The following is a 23,803-nucleotide window of genomic DNA, read 5'->3' as shown; positions in this document are numbered from 1 at the left end:
ACTCAGCTGCTTGAAAGTGGTCTTTCCCAGATGGAAAGGACCCCCATCTGCTTGCCAGATGCCGCCCTTATTTCACTGGGTCGCACAGCATGAGACAGTGTTTGCGAGCTGTCTTTGAAGTGCTGTTTTCAGTGGCGTCTGCATTGTAAACCCCTTCTGAATCTCTTTGACGTCTCTCTCTGTCTCCTTGTCCTCGCTCTGCTCTGTGCATCCAGGGACCCCCTGGGGCTTTGTCCTTGGCCCTCTTTTTCTTGCCATTCTCCACCTGCTTCATGGGCCATTACATCCACTGACTTAGGTGCTAATGATTCCCAAATAGCAACTTCTAGCCGCTTCTCCTCCTACCTCTCTGTCCTGGTTGTACCAGGCTACAGGCTCTGTCCTGAATGCCACATCCTTTCCTCAAGGCATCCTCACTGAGCGCTTCTGGGGAATGTCATCTCATGTCCCTCCCTGCCATCTGCCTGGCAACCCCCTGCATGTTAATCAAGGTCCAGATTTCCCATTGCATACTGAGTCGTGCCCTTCCAGGTGCTTCTAGACGTCTGTGCCTGCATTTGCTCATTGTGACGTCCAAGGCCCGTGTACTGATCATGTGCGGCGCACTTGCCTTAGAGTTTTTGTCGTATTAGACTGTTTCTCTCTTTCTCTCTTTAGTCTGTGAGCTGGAGAGCAGGATTCGGCCCTGCCCATGACTTTGTATTGAGCACCTAGTACAGTTTCCAGAATATATAAGGTGGTTCCTCAAGAGTCATTGGTGACTAAATCTTGCTGTCAACGCCCCACATAACTCTACTGTGATGATTAAATAAAATTCACGGAGATTCATTGTGATCTGGCCCGTTTTTGTTCAGGATCAAGATGTGCACAAAAGTGACGATGGATGACTTCCTGACAGCGCATCACGAGATGGGACACATCCAGTATGACATGGCTTATGCCATACAGCCCTACCTGCTCAGAAATGGAGCTAATGAAGGTTTCCATGAGGCAGTTGGGGAAATCATGTCACTTTCTGCAGCTACTCCTCACTATTTGAAAGCCCTTGGTCTTCTGCCACCTGATTTTTATGAAGACAGTGGTACGGATATGTTTTCATGGCTTATTTGGGGGATTCTTTAGTCTGATGTGGGCAAAGGTATTTATTGTCATGCATAGGATGTATTTCATCTTTGCCATATAAAGTATAAGGTATTTATGGGTAACTGGGAATTGCCACAGATAAAAACATTTAAATTTATATCACAACAGGCCAACTTCTGATTTTGTATCTTTGAAATGGGCATGAGCAGTAACTCAGCGAATGGTCTTGGGATGATCTAACTGAAGATTTTTGAATAGATGCTAAAATAAGCCCACAGAACTAAAATGGCTTATCTGAGGTCACCCGGTTAATTAGTGTCACAGTTCTGACTTTATCCCCCTGGTTCTAGGTAAAAACCAAAACGGTGGAGCTGGGACAGATTCTAAAAACCATTTTGATGAGAGGGAAACTAGCCCAAGGTCAGAAAGTCATGTGGCGAACCAGAACCGGAACCCGAACCAGAACGCGAATCCGCAACTTTCCCCATAATATCATGCAAAGCAAAGCATTAACTTGACATTTGGGAGTTCTTAAGGAACAGGTGGTGGAATATCAGGCTTGGAAGAGACTGAAATGTTTAGTTCATGTAGCTGAAGCATGAGCTTGCCCTTGGGACAAGCCCTCAGACCCAGGCTACCCTTTAGCGTCTTTGCCTCGGGCAGCCTGTTTCTCTTTGGATGGCAGGGACTTGATGGGACACAGCAAGTATTCACGATATCCAGATTTTCCGTGTAAAAGGAGAACATGTAGAGCCACATATGTTCTTCTTTTCCATGTATTTCTCTCCCGTCCTTTGAGCGATTTGGGACATAAGCATCAGCTCATGGGTCGAGGAGGTCGAGGTCATGCGTCCCTCCTTGTGTGGGCAACTCCCTTTGCCTTGATTTCTGCCTCCAGACCTTGATGATCTCACAAGGACCTGGGAGTCGGTCAGTGTAAAGCCATCACCATGTCTGAAAAAGTTACTGCAAAGCACAGACCCAGTGGGTGATAGACGAGCAGCGGCCTCGTCCCACGAAGGGAGCACGGGAGGAAAGGGGGTTCCCGGCAACCACACCTGTTTCCTAACTTTAAAGTAGCATTCTCAAGTCAATTAACGATTATTTCTTTTCACCATTTTTTAGTATTCTTTGACAACAGGTAAAGATGGTTGAATTGCTAAGACAGGACTAAGCATGGTTAAGCCACCGGTTTGAAAAACTTCCGCTTCTTTCCTTGGCTCTGTCCTTGATGCGTAAATGATGTTAAGCAAGAAAAGGTCCTTCGTTCCTTCTCCCCCTCTCTCCTGCTCCCTCTCTTCCTGCCTTCTTCTAGAAATACTTACTGAACATTTACTATGCGTAAAGCATTTTTTTTTTGGACGCTAGAGATCCAGTGATCTGCCCGGTAGAAAATTGTCCCCCACTTACATTCCAGTGAGCTTCTCTGAGACACTGGATATGAGCTCTGCCATCTTGTTACATCGCCAATAAAGGGGAAATGAAATAACATAATTTGTTAAAGCGTGTTCAACTCGAGTAAGGAAGATGTCAATACATTTAAACTCTATTGTACTTTTGATTATCCAGTGAATGGTTTCCTCCAGGGAGGGTCTTTTTCTATTTGGTTTTCCCTCCCTGGTTTACTGGCTTTGGGCCACATCTGTTTAATGTTTGTTTATTTAGCAAAGGCTCCCAGAGAGCATCACGGAGCAGAGAGCAGGCCAGGTGCACCGTCTTGAATGCGACAGGAACAGTCGCTGCCTTCACGGAACTTACGGGAACCAACAGTCTGACTAGGAAAGTGGATAAAGAGCCCTCATCAGCTCTGATAAGAGGCGCTTAAGGAAGGCAACTGAAACGAATAGAAACAAGAGGATTAGGGGTTACTTGTGGATTTATTTAACCTGTTTTATCCAAGGCTTCACCCTACTCCACATCCCTCAGCTGAGAAAATGAATATAGACATATACCTCTGTCCACTGCCAGGACTTCTCACGTGATTGTCCTCATATGAAGTGTATCTGAAGGAAGACTACCTTGAGATTAGGACATTATCAAACATGAACGGTCCGCTGTCATCCTCGTCTTAATATTTATCTTTTCCTATTTTACTTTCAGAAACGGAAATAAACTTCCTCCTCAAACAAGCGCTTACAATTGTTGGGACGCTACCGTTTACTTACATGTTAGAAAAGTGGCGGTGGATGGTCTTTAAGGGCGAAATTCCCAAAGAGCAGTGGATGCAAAAGTGGTGGGAGATGAAGTAAGTCAATGAATATGCAATCGGTTAAGTGTTTTCTCATGAGTTTGCCGTCTATTTAAAAGCATTTCGTTGGTGTGTACACACACACACATTAACTGCCTCCTTTTTATTTTTTTACGTCTCTATTTGGGTGCCTTTCCCTCTGACAACATTAGCTTGGCTCCGCCACTTCCACCCCCACCCTCTGCCGCCCGACAAGCAGGGTCAGGTGACATAATTTCTCATGCTCTATCTTCTTCAGTGTTGAGTCACCCATTACGCCGTGACATTATTTAGGAAGTGTTCGATTTAGTCATTTTTAATTTTTTCCTTTCGTCCATTCTTTGACACAAAGCTGTTGACCCCACATCTTAGGTAAAGCACCAGGGATCCGATGCCCGTCGTTTTCTGATGTTCTCCTCGACTTCAGCTAACTTGCCAGCCATGGAGGGAGGCAGAAAATGAAACCACCGCAGCATGCTGGGTTGTGGTGGGAGGCTGTGGGGACCCATGAGCATTCAAGGGGAGAGCCAGAGCCCTGTCTGGAGCGGCAGACGAGGAGTGGCATCCAAGTTGAGCTTTGAGAGAGACGCCAGAGCCGACCAGATGTGTGCAGAGGAGATAGAGGGTTCCAGGCTAGTGAGAGAGAGCCTGCTGCACAGACGGTGAGCCTGTCCAGTAGTTCAGTGCCTCACGATTCATCACTGTGTCCCAAGTGCTGGCCCAGTGCCTGGCCCATGCAGCCGGGAAGTGAACGACGAAAGTGTTTCGATAGAAGATGGCAGGCGGAAGGGAGGGAGGAAGTGTTTGGGGCCACGCCGAGCACTTTATTCAAGGACGGAAAGGAGAAATCGCCGCACACCTATTAGTCAGACTCCTGTCAATTATTCTTCTTGCTTTTTCCTTTTTGTAGTGAAGATTTGCCATTGTCACATGCAGCCCCATATCCGTAAGTTTAAGTCAGTGCCACTCTTCTGCCAAGATTCTCTCTGTTGACACAAATCCTCCTTGGCAGAAAGAAGGCAGCATCTCTAATAGCTGTTTCTAACGGTTGAGTATTACCGAAATTATGTCTGTCATGAGCCCCAAACTAGACATGTATTCAGTTTAAACAATGCCAAATACATAGTTTCCGTATTTTTCCCTCTTTCTTTCTTTTTCTTTTTCTCTTTCTCTTTCTTTCTTTCTCTTTCTTTCTTTCTTTCTTTCTTTCTTTTTCTTTCTTTCTCTTTCTTTCTTTCTTTCTTTCTTTCTTTCTTTCTTTCTTTCTTTCTTTCTTTCTTTCGTCTTTTTAGGGCTGTAGCCGCGGCATCTGGAGGTTCCCAGGCTAGGGGTCTAATCAGAGCTGCAGCTCCCCGCCTACACCACAGCTCACGGCAACACTGGATCCTTAACCCCCTGAGCGAGGCCAGGGATCAAACCTGCGTCCTCAGGGATACTGGTCGTGTTCGTGAACCACTGAGCCACACAATAGGAACTCCCATACTTTTTTTCTAATTGAATTAATTTTTGATCCCTTTTAGTTTATTTCCAAAGGTGCATGGAATCAGACCCTTAAAATGATTCATTAGTACATTAATTACTCCATTCGCTGTACAAATACACACGAAGCCTTTTCTTCGCAATGACCATCATGTCTGGCACTGGAACTCCAGAGGTGACCAAGACAAGACCGCTCCCTCTAGGAGCATAAGTCTCCAGGGCAAGAAGGAGCTGGACGTGAATAATTATAGAATGGAGAGAGAGATGACAAAGGGGGCACAGCTAGAGAAGGCCAAGGTTGCTGGCGGGGTCACTATGCCGGTGGGTGGCTGTGATCGGGGCAGGCCTCACACAAAAGGGGGCACTTGCACTAGCCTTCAGGAATAAGTGAGATTCTCCTTTTAGAAAATTCTCTCCACCAGGAGCTGGTGCTAGAGAGGAATTATTAGGACTTTCGGTGTTTTGGGCCACGCCAAGCACTTTATTCAATGAATGTTCTGGAGGTACAGCTATTTTCCAGTGGTTTAGACTGGCTGAGTTAACAAACAGAGATGACAACACGCTGGGCTTTATTCTGTAATCCTTTACACTGGTCTCAGTTTCAATGCCGTAGAAACGCCACTGGCTGATGAAACTGCGCTAACGGCTCCCATCGACACTTTCTCATGATGAGAGACCCACTGCTAATGGATCCTCTTTTTTCCTCCAAGGCGAGAGATAGTTGGGGTAGTGGAACCTCTGCCCCATGATGAAACATACTGTGACCCCGCATGTCTGTTCCATGTTGCTGAAGACTACTCGTTCATCCGGTAAGTGACAGTTTTCTTCTCACTGTGAAACTTCTAGGATTTGTGGACAGGGTGACAACTAATTTCTCTTCCTCTCTCCATCCCTCTTCCCCTTACAACCTCAAAATAGATGATCAGTTTCAATTCAGCTCAACATGATGTGTTGGATGTGTTGAGTTAAATAAAACCTGTATGAGATCTTTTCTTTAGGATCAAGGAACTTATAGTATCTTTGGGAGACATACAGATATTTTTTGTTTGTCTTCTTGTTACTGTAGAGTTCAGAGTGATTTGTAATGGAGTATTTTTAACTTGAAGTCTAAAAACCTACGTTTTTCACCCATTAGCCCCCAATCTTGAATTAGCTGTGGCTTTCTTTACTTGTGAAGTGAAAATCATATTATTGACCTGCCATCAGGATCCATTGGCGTCACTTATATTAAAGGCATATAAGTCGGTAAAACACAATACAAAAGTGAGCCAACAGTTCACAAAACAATATTGCCTTGTTATCAACGGATACTTCAAGGCATGTGTGATGAGTCTGTTGGGTTTGTGATGGGGTCTTTCTGGAGGGAAAAGAGGTTTAAGTAGTACTTCCTAGGTTACTAGGGCCTCAAAATTTAAATATATGCCCCAATCTCTGACTCTACCACCAAAACTTAACACAGGACAACTTTTGTGTTTCATTGTCTCTTTCACAGATATTACACAAGGACCATTTATCAGTTCCAGTTTCATGAAGCTCTTTGTCGAACAGCTAAACATGAAGGTCCCCTGTACAAATGTGATATCTCAAATTCCACTGAAGCTGGGCAGAAGCTGCTGTAAGAGATACCTCAAAACATTGAACATCTCCTACTCTTTAATAATGCTCTTTCTGGGTCTGGGTTTGATTTTGATTTCTTTGCTCAAAAAAGAAAATGTGGGGCCTCCAAATGTCATCATGCACAAATTAAATGTTGGTTTTGTGATCACACAGGAACCTGGACTGTGTGATGGCTGGACAGGCCACCTCCTGTGTCCATGTCCTAACTAGAAAGCTCTTTTTGGAGTAACTGGAAGGGAAGAGAGATTGAAGGATGACTACATCCAATAACACAAGCCTTATTTTCTTATCTGCCAGGAGCAAACTTAATTAAGCCAAAGAGGAGAAACCATAGATTGTACATGTAAATAGATGTACCTCTGGAATCCCTCAAAAGGCCCTGAACCCACCCTCCCCTTTTTACATGTAGACAAATGCTGAGCCTTGGAAAATCCGAACCCTGGACCTTAGCATTGGAAAATATTGTCGGAGTAAAGACAATGGATGTAAAACCACTGCTCAGCTACTTCGAGCCCTTGTTGACCTGGCTGAAAGCCCAGAACGGGAATTCGTCTGTGGGATGGAACACGGACTGGACCCCATGTGAGTATGCCTAGTTGACGTGTTTCTGTTTGTCCCCTTTCTACGTCCCCTGGTCCTCACGGGCCCTAGTCTCATGGGACAGTGACATATACAAGCATGTCCTCCTTCTCCTTAGACCCTGCTTCTGACTGTGCTATGGTGGCCATTGCCATTTTTTTCTGGGAGTAAACACATTTGTTGAACACGTACTATGTGCCTGGCACGGTAAAAACGACCTCACTCGCTTTTTTCAAGTCTGCTTGACTAGCCCTGTATTTCAAAGAGTTTAGCAGTCCTCAACCCACTATACTCAAATCCTGTTCTTAAAAGAAAAACACTCGTAACAATATTAATGCTCTTTCCTCTCCTTTCTGGCAGTTACATTCATATTTCTACACAATTTATTTATATTGTCATCTCGCTATTGGTCAGTTTTAGGCATGCACTTCTACCTACTCTTCCATCTCCTTTCCTAATTCCCCAATGAAGTTTAATGTACTTTTTAGTAAAGAAATTATCAGTATTTGCATCATGCCTGTAGAACCGAGTAATGTACTATTTTATATCCTTTCTTATGTGGCTTTTTGTTTGTCCTGGAGTTTCTATTGCCTCAAATTTTTTTGCATGCCTAATTTGCTATCTATGTGGCATTCATCTTTTCCAACTCTTCCAACATATCTATTCTTTTCAGTTTCATTTTTCTCTCTAAAGGACTGCCTCTTAGGGTTCTCCTATCTCAATCTGGACCACAGTTTTCATCCTGAGTCATCCCTTTGCTGTTGTCCTGGGTTGAATCCACTGCTTCCTGGATGCCATGTCTCCTTTTGTGGACTACCTCTTGTTTTGCTGCAGCACAGCCTCCAAGTGACTTTCTAAGCAAGAGCTCAAGGGGTAGGAGCATCACCTGTCCCCCAAAGTGCCTTTAACCAAACCTTGACTTTCATTCCCCTTGTTTTCAGTCCCGTATCTTCTTACCTCTTGCTGTACCTTAATACCAAACCTCTCTGGGATTTTCTGGGGCTCCGTACTGCCTCTGTGTACACATTAAGCCATGGCTTCCTGACCCTTGAGAAAGCACTTAACCACTTCTCCATAACTTCTCATTTTCCAAAAGTGTGTTTATGCCTTTAAAAAAGTCCTTTACTCTCACTTTAGTGGGATATTGGGAGAGGAAGAAAATGAACACACATGGTCAATCTGTCATATGTAACAATGGTCTATTATTTCTTTTTAATCAGATGCTGACCAAAGCATCAAAGTGAGGATAAGCCTAAAATCAGCTCTTGGAAAAGAAGCAGTGAGTATTCTAGACATCCTGTCTGTAACTTTTCAGTGCATTCTCTTGAATAGGACACAACAAGCCCATTCCAGTGTGATCTAAAAGATGAGAGGGCATGTGGTTCTCTTAAAAAGCCCAAGATTCTGGCCTTCAGCTTTTTTCTTTTTTTTCTTTTTTTTTTTTTAGGGCCACACCTGTGGCATATGGAGGTTCCCAGGCTAGGGGTCGAATCAGAGCTACAGCTGCCGGCCTATACCACAGCCACAGCAATGCCAGATCCAAGCCGCATCTGTGACCTATACCACAGCTCCTGGCAACGCCCGATCCTTAACCCACTGAGTGAGGCCAGGGATCAAACCCGCAACCTCATGGTTCCTAGTTGGACTCGTTTCCACTGTGCCATGACGGGAACTCCTGGCCTTTGGCTTTTGGATCTTTTTTTTTTTTTTTTTTTTTTTTAAAGTAACACATTCCCTATTGGATTGACAATGCCTCCTTCTTTCCTTGTGACTTTGAAGATCAGTGAGAAAACATCCAAAGTATCAAATGCCCATCCTCCCAATTCACTCTGCCCACCATTAGTTGTATTTGAAAAAGAGGACACAGTTATATTTTGCGAGATTCTTTTTTAGACGTAGTGTAGGCAGTTTTGCTTTGTTTTGTTTTAGTCAATCATCTGCATCCTGGAAGCTTGTTTTAAGCTTGGCCCCCAGCCCTGGACCTGCTTAATCACAACCTGCATTTGAACAAGTCCCCAGATGGTGTGGTAGACTGAGAAGCTCTGATTTAGAGCCCTGTTGCTCAAGCCTGGTTGCACATCGGCGTCCTGTGGGATGGAGTCCCACGCCCCGAGATTCTGACCAAATTGCCCTGGGGTGTGGCACCCATAGTCGTAAAAGCTCCCCAGGGGATTCCAATTCCAGCACGGTTTGCAAACCACCACCGATGGAGAGATTCATTTCAAGACAACACAAGGTTTTATAGGAAATCCTATTACCTACACCTTCATGCGAATTCTTTGAATCAGCTCGTGCTTACTTCTGAGCACCTGCTTCATGTGATCCGGTTAGAAGGCATGGTGGCTTTGACTGGGAACTAGGAGAGGAGAGGGTCACCCCGGGCAGGTGGGGATCCAAGGCTTGGGTGGGCGTGTGGCAGCCTGAAGGCTTTGCAGGATTAGAGGGCAACCTGGTGCTGGTGGATGAAACAGTCCAAGGTGCTAGACCAGGTATTATTTGCCTTGGACAGACCCGACGATTGCATTTCTACCCGCTTACTTTTCCTGGGAAGTTCAGTATTGTCCAGGGCTCCACAGTAGCTGTCGTGTAATTTTCACAGATAAGACATCTAAATATAAATAAAATCATAGAAGTAAAAAATGAAAACTTAAGAAAGAAATAATAAAAATGGAGGTGCATCACTTCCCAAACTAAAAGTTCAAGTTCCAACAGAAGAAAGGGTGGGGGAAAAAACTGTAATTGCTATGTATACATGTAAGGATAACCTGACCCCCTTGCTGTACAGTGGGAAAAAAAAAAAGTTCAAGTTCCTATTTCTTAACAATCATCAAGTGTTTCTGGGATTATTTCTCTGTCATAGTGTTTTTTCGCTCTTCCTTGGACAATAAATTTTAACGACTTGAATTTAAAATATTGAGTAGATAAGGATCCTTTTCAATTGTCTTTTTTTTCTTGATGCCTGTCCCTGCGTTTTCTTTCCATGCACTGAGGGATTGGTCCACACTCTTCAGAGGGGTTCATGGTGTAACATTTTGAGGCCTGTCCACTGAGCAACAGGCTGCTTTGAGGAGACCAGAAACCACTTTTAGCCACCTACCTTTCAGGGCCAGCATAGCTGCCCCATTCAAGCTATTTCGTGGCAAAGTCTAACTGGATCTTTGCCACTATTTTGAGAACTTGGCTTTTCATATTTTTTTTGAGCATAGAAATAGTAACCCGAACGTTAGTAATGATATTAATAAGAGCAGTAGTACGTGCTATTCCTTGATCTCTACTTCCACCTGCTGGAGCGACTGCTCCTTTCTCTTTCAGCAACTTTTTCCTGAACCGTGCAGATACACAAGCCATTGGTTTAGTGCTGAATATCAAGAACAAGTGACCTTGCTTTTAAAAACATTATCCTTTTCCTTTGAAACTCAAATCTCTTTTACATTTATACACATCTGCAAACTTACTAAAAAAAAATAGTCAAAACTCAGCGTATATGGACATTGTAACCCAAACCAAGGGCTCACCTGACTCCCACCTATAAACCTGACTCCCACCTATAAACCTGACTCCCACCTATAAACCTGCCCTCGGGTGTTTATTTCAGCTGACATCGAACTAAACTGAAAGGGCCAGTGAAGCCAGTGGTTCTCAAAGCGAGGTTGCTGAACGAGCAGTGTTAGCACCACCTGGGAGCTTGTTAGAGCTGCAGGTCCCTGGGTCTTGTCCCTGACCTTCTGAATCAGAGACCCCGAGGCTAGGCCCCCCCGTGTGCCATGGTTGAGCAAGCCCTCCACGCGATGCTGAGGTACTAATGCAGAGTAAGAATCTTTGGAATATTAGACAATTTAAAAATAATGCGGGTGGAGTACCAGGTTGTAATGTGCCCCACAGTCTCTCCTGAGCAGTGTTTTTCTTTTGAACTTGCAGTATGAATGGAATGACAATGAAATGTATCTGTTCCGGTCATCTATTGCCTACGCCATGAGAAATTATTTTTCAAGTGCCAAAAATGAGACCATTCCATTTGGGTGAGTGGATTTGCTGTGCCCTCAAGTTACTCCAGCCAGGGAGTTCCCGTCGTGGCTCAGTGGAAACAAATCCAACTAGGAACCACGAGGATGCAGGTTCGACCCCTGGCCTCGCTCAGTGGGTTAAGGATCTGGCATTGCCGTGAGCTGTGGGGTAGGTCACAGATGCGGCTCGGATCTGGTGTTGGTGTAGGCCGGCAGCTGTAGCTCTGATTCGACACCTAGCCCGGGAATCGCCATATGCCTCGGGTGCAGCCCTAAAGAAAGAAAAGAAAAAGAAAAAAGTTACCCCAGCCAGTAACCCGTGGGTTGGAGAAAATATTATGCTTCAACTTTTCTTCAAGTGAAATTAAGAAAAACTTCCTAATAACGTTTAAACCTCTTAGCTCTCCTGGAACGTGGACCACTCTGTTTAGGGGTGATTGTGGCTTAGTTGACTTGTAGATGGCACGAGCATTGTTACTCAGTGGCCTCTCCTGGCCTCTTCTCCTCCCCTTCCCTCCTCTCTCCTCTTTTCCTCTCCCATTCTTTCCACCTCTCCTCTCATTGAGCTTATATTCTAAAGTGTGTGTTTTATGTGTGTGTGTTGTAGACAATCAACAAAACATGTAGGTGAAATATAGTAGAATTCGATGGTGACAAGGGTGAGGGAGAAAAACAACAGAAAGGGGGCTGGAGACTGCTGGTGTGTGTGTGTTGTGTGTAGAGTTCAATTTTAACTAAAATGGTCAGAGAAGGCCTGTTAATAATTGAGCAAATAGCTGAAGCAGGAGAGAGAGCCAGAGGTGCAGAAAATGAGGGCAGTGTTTCCGTTGGGAAAATAGCAGGTGGAAAGATCCCGAGGAGCAAATATCCTTGACCTGCTGGAGGAGCTGCCAGGAGGCCAGCGTGGCGGGAGCCGAGGGAGCGAATAGAAGACAGTGGGGACTGGGCCACGGGGGTGGGAAGGCGAGGAGAAGGTGCCTGTGCACCTCAAAGCCCTTCCAAGGCCATCGGCTTTGCTGCTGAGTGAGGAAGCCTCTGCGCCCCATGATCTGCCTTGGGTTTCACTGGGCTGCATCTGGTGGCGTGAGAGCGCAGTCCTGCCACATTGTACTGTGAACCCCCCGCCTCCCCCTCCGCGTGGGGGTGGCACGAGGTCTTTTGCTGGGAGGGGCAGAGCTGGAAGATGTAAACGCACCACTCCTGCCCATGGAACCGAGCCCTTGCCGCCCACCATGCTGTTGATCACAGTCCTTGGTCGCCACTGACTCCTTGCTGATGCTGCTGCGGCTTCCCGTTTGAAATATTTCTATCCTTGAATAAAAAAAACCTATGGTTCTTATGTGATGGCAGAACCAGTAGTGCCAAGACTTGCCATCTCAACCTGCATAGATGAGTTCCTGTGCTTTGGGCCGTGTTAAGGCTGAGTGGACCGGCGGGCCCTTCCATTGCCGGCCCTGCCCGTGTCCCTCTCCCTCAGCCCGGGGTCCTCCCCCACGCTGCTTTCCCCAGCAGGAGCTCTGGACAGCGTCCTCTGTGCCAGCGGGGAAGCTGTGTCCTTTGTTTCTCCACAGGGCGGAGGACGTGTGGGTGAGTGACTTGAAGCCAAGAATCTCCTTCAACTTCTTTGTCACCTCACCTGCCAACATGTCTGACATCATTCCCAGAAGTGACGTCGAAAAGGCCATCAGGTAATGACGTCCTTTCCAGGGCCAGGGGCTCAGCTGGGGGCGCAGCAGCAGGAACTACTAGTTGGCGTGTCCCCAGGCGCCCGGCAGTGTCCCGGGTCATTTACATGTTGTCCTTCATCTTAAAAACGCGGGTCTGAACTCCAGGAGGATCTCGTAGCAGGGGGGTTGTCTTAACTGAGTTTCCCCAGGTGCAGGTCCTTAGACAAGGGTTGGAGTGTTGGAAGTCTGTTTGGGAGCTGATCTCAAGAGACGCTGATGGGAGTTCCTGTCATGGCACAGTGGTTAACGAATCCGACTAGGAACCTTGGGGTTGCGGGTTTGATCCCTGGCCTTGCTCAGTGGGTTAAGGATCCGGCGTTGCTGTGGCTCTGGCATAGGCCGGTGGCTACAGCTCCGATTAGACCCCTAGCCTGGGAACCTACATATGCCGTGGGAGCGGCCCTAGAAAAGGCAAAAAAAAAAAAAAAAGAGGCGCTGATGGAGGAATGCGGGGAGGAGACAGAGAGCAGAAGGAAGGCAGTAAGTGAGCAGGTGACACTGGGCAACCAGCGTTCCATCCTCCTGGGGATTCTGAGAGGCCAGCGTAAGAAAAGGCACCTGAACTGGGCCATCCGCGCTAGGTGCTTATACACCAACTCCCATCAGCCACTGGTTGAGACGTGCTTACAGGTGACAGTCATTCCCCAGCATCGCCGGCCTGCACACAGGGCCCCATCTCATGGCCTGAGAATGCTCTCGCGCAAAGGCGGCAGGTCCCGGCTGAAGAAAGCCTGGCCAGCACGTCTGGAAAACGCTAAGGGCAGAGGGGCCGTGGACAGGTGTTTTCATCCTTTGCTTTGGGGACTTTGCCGTAGGCTTCTTTTGAAGACAAGGTAGGCCAGCCTAGGATTCCTCACACCCTGGTTAGCCTCCCCACCAGCAGAGGGACTTGCGGTCGGCATTGACTGTTTAGAAGGAACAGTTTTCTGTGTCATAGCTGCTTCCCAAAACAGCAAGACTGAAGACTGCATAGATGTAGAGGTTTCCCCTGGTCTTAAAAAATAAAACTCAAAACTCAAAATAAAAAATAAAGCTTGCACTCCCCGTGGTACACAAGTTGCTCACGAGGTGGCGCTCCTGAGCTGCCAGTCACCTCCGGAAGCAGAGCCAGAGCTGCGGGGCGGAGTGTTGCCTTCAAAATGTGATTCAGTGGGGTGTACCTAAACCGAGCCCGCCCAGAGACCCAGTGGCTGCCCCCACATGGCTTGTCTTGGGGAAAAGCGCCAGCTGAGAGCATCATGAAAGATCCCAGTCCTCCTGGAAGCTGCCGGGGTCCTCAACGTGTTTCTCCTTCCAGAATGAGCAGGCGTTCAGGCTGAGGTTGCCAAGGGGGTCATTCCTCACCCCCTCCAACCTCCTGACCTGTGCTAGACCCAGGAGCAGGAAGATGGGTGCCAGGCCCTTTGGTTTTCAATCCACAATGTTCCCCATTTCACTCTTTTTTGTTTTTAAGAGAGAATCTTCGCCCTTTTCCCCCTCTAGACAATTCAGCCATATCCCAGCCTAGCACTGGAGGAATTGGCAAAGGCGCCTTCCCTGTGTTTCTCCCCAGTGCTGCCTTTTGTTTGGATGTCGACAGCTTTTATTTGGAAAATACAGCTGTGGAGACTTGTGTACAGGGCCTGATTCATTCGTGGAAGAGGTGTATCCAGTTGTGCTTTTCCCTTATTTGATAGAAAGGCATTGCAGACATACCCTGACAGAAGGGAAATTCTTAGCCAACCTGCCAGGCTTGCCTTTTCAGCACAGTAGTCACAAATGAATGCGTGCTGACCATTTGCCCGCCTCCACACTTGCAACCCAGTTTTCCAGTGAAGCTGTTTCCAAACCTCATCCAGGTTGCAAGAGGCCTAGTTGTCAAAACTCAGACCTTCCACTGAACTGGGTGTTCACTTTGATGTCTTTGCTCTTTGGGGTGTCCATTTTTAGGATAAGCCTTATCATATCTTCTGGGAAGGTTGCTAGAAGGAGTAAATAAGTGCCGGCCATTCTCTTTTGCTAAGTGTCCCTTTTGCCTCCGTGTTTTGCTTTGGGGAATAGTATGTCTCGGAGCCGGATCAACGATGCTTTCCGCCTGGATGACAACACCCTGGAGTTTCTGGGGATTCAGCCAACGCTGGGACCCCCCGATGAGCCACCTGTCACCGTATGGCTGATTATCTTTGGGGTGGTGATGGGATTGGTAGTGGTCGGTATCGTCGTGCTCATTTTCACCGGGATCAGAGATCGAAGGAAGTAAGTGACCTTTCCTTGTCTTATCTGTCCTAAAACAGAAAGGTTAGGAAGAAAATAACTGGAAAATTTGCAGTAAGTGGGAGGTTGGACAAGCCAGTTACTTATTTGGACCATTTTGCACCTAAAGATTCCTGTGCACCCCCTAGAAATGTATCAGATTTCATCAGCACTTTGCCTTCCTAGCGAGCCCTACCCCTACCAGACAGGAGAGGTCCAGCCTGGGGACAGCTGGCCGCAGCTCATTTCCCTACTGCTCAGAGGCCCTCCAAGCGCAGCATGGATGGGTGGGCTCAGGGACTGTCCTTACTGATGGGTCCTCCTTGGTCCAGCAGGGACCCTAGAGACTGGGTTCGTGATGGGTCTGAGCTGTGAAATCATTCAAGGATGACCTCTGACATTTGCTTCCAACTGTTCCACGTGAATCATCTTCATTCCTTCTCGGACGCCCTGCTGTCCCCTCAGTTCATGGGACAGGCATCCTCGAATTTGTTCTTGAGTGGAAGATCCAAGGTCACTGGGGATTTAAATCCCCAGAGACCTGATTTATAGTCCGGCTCTGCCACTAAATTTGTTTTTTGACTTTGAGAAAATAATTTCCTTTTGCTGGGCTGATGTAATTGAGGTTAACACTATTTTATAGGACCTAACAAACGCTCTGTACACTTTGTTTAAACGTGTTCTTTAATTTTTTACAGGCACTAGTTTATTTTGCTCAATTTTCTTCACTGTATTTTTGTTCCCCCAAAGATCTTCTTCATCTTCTTCTTTTTTTTTTTTTTTGGTTTTTGTTTTTTGCTTTTTAGAGCCTCACCCGAGGCATATCCAATTGTCCTACACCCGTGCAACCCAGGCTAGGGGTCGAATCAGAGCTATAGCTGCTGGCCACGGCCACAGCAACATGGAACCCAAGCCGAGTCTGCAGCCTTCACCACAGCTCATGGCAATACCAGATCCCCAACCCACTCAGCGAGGCCCGGGATCGAACCTGCATTCTCATGGATACTAGTCAGATGTGTTTCCACTGAGCCACAACGGGAACTCCCAAAGGTCTTCATTTTAAAAATTAGGCACATGAAGTTCCCACTGTGGCACAGCGGAATAAGGATCCAGCATTGTCTCAGGTGGCACAGGTTTGATCCCTGGCCTGGTGCAGTGAGTTAAGGATAGCATTGCCACAGCTGCGGTGTAGGTTGCAGCTGTAGCCTTGGATTCAGTCCTTAGCCTGGGAACTTCCATATGCTGTGGGTGCAGCCAAAACATAAAAAATAAACAATCAGGCATTGAATAGAACACATCCGTATAGTTCACATTTTTTTTAATACAAAAGGATACATAGAGTCTGTGTGTCACTCTTTGCTTCTAAATTTCCTCCCAAAGTCAACAAAAACGATCAGTTTTTTTGAGACCTGATGCATGAGAATCAAAATTTAATAAGACCCCCAGGTGATTCATGTGCATATTATAGTTTAAGAAGCTCCCCTCTATATGCTAAGAATTTGCCCATGAGCTACTATTCCAAAGGTAATTCTTTACAGAATGTCTTTGGCGGCACCTCCTTCGTGCTACGCATTATGTTGATAAAAAGAACATAGAAAAATAAGACTGTTTACCTTGCTCAGTACTTAGGTACATTAAAGTTCTTAGCAAATTTATGCTGTAAATATGTAATTATCTTCATGGGTATATAAAACTGAAATTCAGCGAGGCCAAGAAACTCTCAAGTTTGCACAGCTAGTCTGTAACTTATATGGATAGATGCTCAGTTCGTAAAGCTGGTTGATGTACAAAAAGCTGGCCCTCCTCCCCTGATCTTTATACTTTGGAAGTGGGTAATATAGTAGGGAAACTCTTTAAAATGAAGTGATTGGAGGAAGTTCCCTGGTGGCCTAGTGGTTAGAGACTTGACATTGTCACTGCACTGGCTTGGGTCACTGCTGTGATAGAGGTTTGATCTCTGGCCCAGAAACTTCCACAGGCTTCAGGCATGGCCATAAACAAACAAACAAACAAACAAATAAAATGAGTGATTGGCTAAGTGGGCACTGAGACCCTAAAGATAGTAATAATGGTTACTATTTGTTGAGGATTGCATGCCAGGTACCATGAGTACCCTGCCAGCGTTATTTCATTGACTTCACGCAATTGCCATCATTTTCCAAAGAGGAAAACTGAGGCACAGAGGCCCCTCTCTCTGACTCCAGAGCTTGTACCCTAACCGGTCTCCTGCTCTGCCAGCCATCGCACCAACGGATCTTGGGGCTAAAGAAGTGAATTCACTGCACTCTGGGTGCTTATGGTCCATCAAGAGGGGCCTGATACGCACATATGAGTACAGGTGATTAGATGCTGAGACGGAAAAGATGCTTGGGCCCAGTGGCATCCAAGGGAGGCCATGTCATTCTCGCGATCATGATACTAGGGCGACTTCACTTTCTTTAACAGGAAAAAGCAAGCAAGCAGCGAAGAAAACCCTTACGGCTCCATGGACTTGAGTAAAGGAGAAAGTAATTCCGGATTCCAAAATGGCGATGACATTCAGACTTCGTTTTAGAAAAACCTCTTTTGTTTCCTCGCGAGGTGATGTTATTGCATGTAAATATTAATTTCATGGTAGAGCAAATAGGAAATTATAGGATGTCAATAAATGCCAGACTGTGGTCCTGTTTGGGAAAAGTGGTCCCAAGAAGTCCTGCCCGAGGAGAGGGTATCTTCTCTTGCATCGCTTTTAGAATTTGTTTCTGCCTCAGGATTGGAATTCTTTTCTGTTTGCTGAAAGAGATGCTTCTCCTTGAGAATGGAGAGCGTGTGTCTTTGGCCTTGCAGGCTGTTCGGGGGTCATGGAAATGGAAAAGTCTGTCGTGTTGCTGGAGTTGGGGAAGAAAAAAAAAAAAGGAAAGGTAGTGGGAGCAGGTGTTGGGTTGTGTGTGGCATCTGACGGATGGCTTTTAAGGACAGTGCCTGTGACCTGATGGAGCTGCAGGGGTTGGGAATGGCACACACTGTTGACTTTGACTTAATCCAAGTGTAAAGGAGGACACACTCGCTTCTCGTTAACTTAATGTAAGTACTCTAGCGATTTGCCCACAGCGATGATTGGACTGGAGCCTGCCTTCTTCAGCATGACTTGACGACAGGAGAGAGGAGAATCCAGAGAGCTGTTGGAGGACATTGCCATCTCCCTTCCAAGCTGCTCAATCACCACCTTCCCGACCACGAAAAGCTAGCCCCAGGGCCCTCCGTGAACCCCCTCCAGAGCACGTGTCGTGGAAGCACGCTTCCGAGTGCATGGAGATCTCAACTGAATGGAACCCTTTGCAGTGGGCACCCAACCTCCTAAATCTTTTGTATTTGCCCTCAGAGTCTGAGCAGTGCTGAGCACAAAGCAGACATCCAATAAATATGATTTACACAGTCCTGTGGTCTCGTGCATACTTATGTGCTGGGGCTTCTATGGATTCGGTCTGCTTTTCACTTCCAGGGACAAAGTTGCCATCTGACTGCCCAGGACCCTTGACCTCTTAAATGTCTTGGAATGAATCCCAGCGTCTTCAGTTGCTTTGTATTTATTACATAAAGTGATGATTAAATCAGTTGAAAAAGCGTTGCGTTGAGTGTCGCCACCATCGGGTCAGGAAGCAAACCTGGTGATGCTTTTACATATCTCAGAGCCCTCAGCCTAGTTTTGAGCACAGCATCTTTACAGACCTGAAAACTGATTGAAAATGGATTAAATAGGCTAAAATATCCAAACTCTACCCAACGATTCACTTTATATGGTGACCAGCATAATGTTAGAGTAACTGTGTGCTGAATAAATCCTATAGAGATGGTGGCATTGGTGGATTCATTAGCTGGGTCAGGGGAGGGTGACCTTTTTCTTCACTTTCGAGAGAGCATAGGCAGGCCCTGGGTTTAAACAACAACAATAAACACTAGACATCACCACTAAACTCAGTTACTTCACAATTATTATGCATTTTTAAAATAGCTTGACTATTGTTCCTTTACTTGACTCCTCCTAGCATCAGTGGACTTATTTTCTCTCTCTCTCTCTCTTTTTTTTGTCTTTTTTAGGGCCGCTTCTGTGGCATATGGAGGTTCCCAGGCCAGGGGTCTAATTGGAGCTATAGTCGCTGGCCTACACCAGAGCCACGTCTGTGACCTACACCACAGCTCATGGAAACACCAGATCCTTAACCCACCGATCGAGGCCAGGGATCGAACCCGCAACCTCATGGTTCCTAGTTGGATTTGTTAACCACTGTGTCTCGATTGGAACTCCGGGACTTATTTTCTGATCAACCGCTAAGGTACCATAAAATCTTGCTTGACTAGAATTTTGCAGCCAGGCTTCTAAGCACAGCTTTTGCCTCTATTCAGAGTAGACAATCCCGTGTTTGAATTTTTGTGACAAACATGTATTACTTTCGTTATAAAGAAGGTTATTTTTGTTACCGAACCAAACTTGGGTCTCCTCTCCCAGTGGGCAGGCGAAGCCCGTCTACTGACGGTGGGTTATGGTGAAGGAGAGTACAGTGTTTATTGGAAGACACCCAGTGTGGAGCCAAGCAAGGAGAACTAGCAGCTCGTGCTCATGAGACCCAAACTTCCTGATGGCTTTTTATTTTCTGAATAATAGGGAAGGGCTTTGAAAGGCAACATTAAGTTTGAAGATTGTAGGGTGTGTGATCATTCGTGGACCTTCTTCTGATTGGTTGGTGGTGAGGTTACAGGTAGCATTTCCTGAGTTAACATCATCGCCCTTATGGTTCTAACCCATCTGGGGTCCGTGTGCTGGTGGCCCGCACGCCGTTAACGTCTTCCACCTGGTGGGAGTGTTCGTATCTGCAAAACAGCTCAAGGACGTGGCCCAGGATATTCTCTCTCGCCAGTGAGGAGGAACTAAAGGTCCTTTTTTTGGCTAAACTAGTATTATTTTGTCTTGCTTGACTGTTTTTCTTTGTTTCTGCTGATTCTCAATTCTCTGATTAAATTTGCTATTTGGAACTTGGAAAAGGCCTCGGAGGAGGCTAAAGATTTTCTATAAACAAGAGGCAGGGTGGCAGGGGCAGGGGGTGGGGTCCTGTCCCCGGGAAGGTTCCATGGGGTCCTACTCAGTTTCACTTTTGGAAGATCAAATATATCGACGTAAGAAGAAAGGAAGACAGTGTTTAAGGGGGGAGCAGAAGGACCTAGTTTGGGCATGAGGAGCCTTTCTGGGGTGTGTGTGGGGGGGCGTTAACAGTCTGTGTGCAGATCTCTGGCGTCCAGACCAGAGCCGCAAAGGCCGGCACCCCACCTGACTGCGGGCCCGTGGAGGAGGAGGGGTGTGGTCCTTCTTCTTTTCCGTGGGCGGGGGGAGGCCCCTGGCACACAGTTCACGCTACACAAATGCTCGCTGACTGTATCAATGCCTTACTGGTTATTTCAAAAGTTCCATTTCATTATATATTGAGATTTGTGTACCTCTGTAAAAAAAACCAGAAGGCTTTTATCATAAGTCCATTCTGCTAGAAATAAAGGAATCATTATTTAAGTGTCAAGAAACAAATAAGCAAGAAGGGTCATTTGCAATAGCTGGGGGGTGAGGGCCGAGTGGGATGAGGAAGGGCGTGAATGTCTCTTAAGGGTTTAATGGGAGTGTCTGGTTTTTTTTTCTCTTCATTTCCTGTGGCTTATGCAAATTCCCAGGCCAGGGATCTTATCCATGCCACAGCTGTGACAACACCAGATCCTTGACTCACTATGCCACAGTGGAAACTCCTAATTAGAGTGTCTTTTCACTGTAATAGTGCCCTTCACATAACCTTTCTTTTTCCCTTCTTGCTCTTACAGAGGTGACGATGAAGCACTCCCAAATCATGAGAATCTGGGGGTTCAGCAGCAGGCCGTGAAGGTGGGCATTCCCCAGGACCATATTTAAAGCTAAGGTGCCTTTTAGTAATAGCCATGAGAAGCTCAACCAGGACTCCTATACCTCTGTGTCAGGATAGGAGACCAAAATAGTTCAGTTGTCAAACTAACCAGAAGCCCCAGGGCCCCAAACTCAAAGATTTTTTTTTTTTTGCCATTTTTTTTTTTGGGCCTCTCCCATGGCAATATGGAGGTTCCCAGGCTAGGGGTCGAATCGGAGCTGTAGCCGCCGGCCTCCACCACAGCCACAGCAATGCAGGATCCGAGCCGCGTCTGTGACCTACACCACAGCTCACGGCAACGCCGGATCGTTAACCCACTGAGCAAGGCCAGGGATTGAACCCACAACCTCATGGTTCCTAGTCAGATTCATTAACCACTGCGCCACGACGGGAACTCCAAAGATTTTTTTTTAATATAATTTTTTTGTCTTTTTAGGGCTGCACCTGCAGCATATGGAGGTTCCCAGGCTAGGGGTCGAATTGGAGCTACAGCTGCTGGCCTACACCACAACCTCAGCAACACGGGATCCAAACTGCATGTGCAAGCTACACCACAGCTCACGGCAATGCTGGATCCCCAACCCCCTGAGTGAGGCCAGGGATCAAACCTGCGTCCTCATGGATACTAGTAGGGTTCATTTCCACTGAGCCATGACGGGAACTCCCTCAAAGATTTTTAAATGATTGCAGAACCCTCACCCCCATCCCCTCCCCAAATCCGCAGTTGCAGTTTTGGCGGTTTCAGTTACCCTTGGTCAACTGCCATCTGAAAAGAGGGAATGGAAAATTCCAGAAACAGTTCATAAGTATTAAAGCACAAGCCGCTCTGAGTAGTGGATGAAATCTCGCAACATCGGTAATGCTCTCTCGGGATGTGAATTGGCCTTTTGGCCAGTGAGTCCCACCCATTCGTCACTTAGTGGCCGCAGTTATCAGATCCGCTGTTGGGTGTCATAGTGCTGGGTTCAAGTGACCCTCCTTTTACTCATTCCTGGCCCCAAAGTGCCAGAGGAGTGCTAGTGGTGATCCGGAAATGCCGGAGAGAAGCCGTAAAGTGCTTCCCTGGTGGAAAGGCGTCCGTTCTCCTAACATGATGAGGAACCACAACAGCAAAACATCAGATGCCGAGGTGGCTAAAATCTATGGCAAGAACACATTTTCTCCTGGAGAAGCTGTCAAGAAGAAAGTTGAATTCATACTAATTTTGCTACAAAAGTTACAGCCACATACTGCATAAGTGCTTCGTTAAGATGGAAAAGGCATTAAATTTGTACAGTAAGTTATTTTGAGAGACAGAGACAGAGAGCACATTCATATAACTTTTATTGCACTATATCGCTATAACTGTTCCATTTTATCATGAGTTATTGTTGTTAAATCTCTTACTCTGACTAACTCCTAAATTCAACTTGATCATAGGATGCATGTATAGGATAAAACATGGTGCGTGTAGGGTTTGATATAATCCTCGGTTTCAGGGATCCACCGGGGGTCCTGGAACCTATTACCTGCAGACAGGGGGGAACCAGTGTAGAAAGCAGCAGTCGAATACAAGATCATGGTTATGCTCAGGTTGCGATTGATGATGGTTAAATATAAAGAAGAAGACATCATTATACCTTAGCATCTTTAAAAACTGTCTCTATGTGATCCAATGTTATGTGTTAATGTATTAATGAATAACATTAGTTAACTAGTTTTATATACATGATGACATAAAATCATTGTTCCAATCTGGGTATCAGATGAGAATTGTGTCACTGGATTGGATGATGGATCACCTAACGGTGCCCACCACATAATGAGATCCCCTAGGTCGGTTTGGACTGACCACACCAGCACATCTGAGAGCCTGTTAAAAATACAAATTCTTGTCATGGCGCAGCAGAAACGAATCTGACTAGGAACCATGAGGTTGCAGGTTTGACCTCTGGCCTCGCTCAGTGGGTTAAGGATCCGGCGTTGCCATGAGCTGTGGTGTAGATCGCAGACGCAGCTCGGATCCTGCATTGCTGTGGCTGTGGTGTAGGCCGGCAGCTGCAGCTCCAATTAGACCCCTAGCCTGGGAACCTCCATATGCCACAGCTGTGGCCCTAAAAAAAAAAAAAAAAAAAAACCCACCAAAAACAAATTCTCAGGCTACATTCAGACCTGCTGTACCAGAATCTCTGGGCCAGTTCCTAAGGAACCTGTGTTTTAAATCAACTCTCCGTTTGATTCTCATGCACGCTACAGATTGAGAACATTGAAACATGAAGGCAAGTGTTGCCATTTCCATACTTGTTAATAACATTTAATTATCATGATAGTGATGATACTGAGAAAAGAACAAATATCCAACACATGATTTTTCAATTCTGTTCAATCTTTACACATGGTACACATCCTGTCTATTTTTTAATCAGAAAATGTGCTTTTGCTAAAGGCTGGGAAGTGTAATATTAAAAGCAGCATAAACAAAATTACTAATGTGACCTACATTTCTAGGAAATTTTTTGTTTCCTACCTTGCTCATTTCTAGAAAATAGAAGAAACAGCACAGAGAGAAGGACTAGCCAAATTACAGTGTCTGTGTTTTGCTACTTTCCTTAAAAAGAATGAAAATGTTGGCCAATATTTATCATCATTCTCATCAGATCTCCTAATTTCTTCTTCAAGGCTTGTCGTTTTCCCGAAGTGGTTCAATGGAAGATAGGAGTTGCTGAAATGTGGGACGCTTTTCTGGAAGCTAGATAAAAGAAAAACCCAGTGGTTTAGTTTATGAAGGTTATGATTAAAAATAAACTATGTAAAATATTTATATCGCAGTACCAAAGCTAGCAACTTTTAAAATCTGGAAACACTGTTGACATTTCTCCTAAAGAGAAGACAGAGCCCTAAGAGTTGGAAAAAAGTATCCATGTGCATAAGATGTGATTTCATACCTGGAAAAACCGA

The 23,803-nt window shown here is 45.9% G+C and overlaps 2 protein-coding genes across 9 annotated transcripts in view; one reads left to right on the top strand and one right to left on the bottom strand.

Annotated features, from left to right (window-relative positions):
* ACE2 (angiotensin I converting enzyme 2) overlaps nucleotides 1-18,365 on the top strand; it is a 52,356-nt gene extending 33,991 nt beyond the window's left edge. For 2 of the 5 annotated variants that reach the window (XM_021079376.1, XM_021079377.1), the window contains exons 9-18: nucleotides 855-1,081; nucleotides 3,184-3,328; nucleotides 5,500-5,598; nucleotides 6,282-6,404; nucleotides 6,816-6,988; nucleotides 8,206-8,264; nucleotides 10,904-11,004; nucleotides 12,561-12,677; nucleotides 14,757-14,951; nucleotides 17,394-18,345. In XM_021079376.1, the coding sequence (XP_020935035.1) occupies nucleotides 855-1,081; nucleotides 3,184-3,328; nucleotides 5,500-5,598; nucleotides 6,282-6,404; nucleotides 6,816-6,988; nucleotides 8,206-8,264; nucleotides 10,904-11,004; nucleotides 12,561-12,677; nucleotides 14,757-14,951; nucleotides 17,394-17,502 (1,348 nt within the window). In that variant the 3' untranslated portion in view covers nucleotides 17,503-18,345. 5 annotated transcript variants of the gene reach the window in all.
* BMX (BMX non-receptor tyrosine kinase) overlaps nucleotides 22,172-23,803 on the bottom strand; it is a 51,933-nt gene continuing 50,301 nt past the window's right edge. For 3 of the 4 annotated variants that reach the window (XM_021080136.1, XM_021080135.1, XM_021080134.1), the window contains one exon: nucleotides 23,132-23,594. In XM_021080136.1, coding sequence (XP_020935795.1) covers nucleotides 23,520-23,594 — 75 coding nt within the window. In that variant the 3' untranslated portion in view covers nucleotides 23,132-23,519. Of the gene's footprint in view, nucleotides 23,595-23,803 lie in introns of all 4 variants that reach the window. The other variant, XM_005673449.3, reaches the window with a different exon arrangement.

Source organism: Sus scrofa, chromosome X (assembly GCF_000003025.6).
Source record: "Sus scrofa isolate TJ Tabasco breed Duroc chromosome X, Sscrofa11.1, whole genome shotgun sequence".
NCBI lineage: Eukaryota > Metazoa > Chordata > Mammalia > Artiodactyla > Suidae > Sus > Sus scrofa.
Note: the sequence above shows the minus strand (reverse complement) of the source record. Positions and strands in the feature narration are given on the sequence as shown.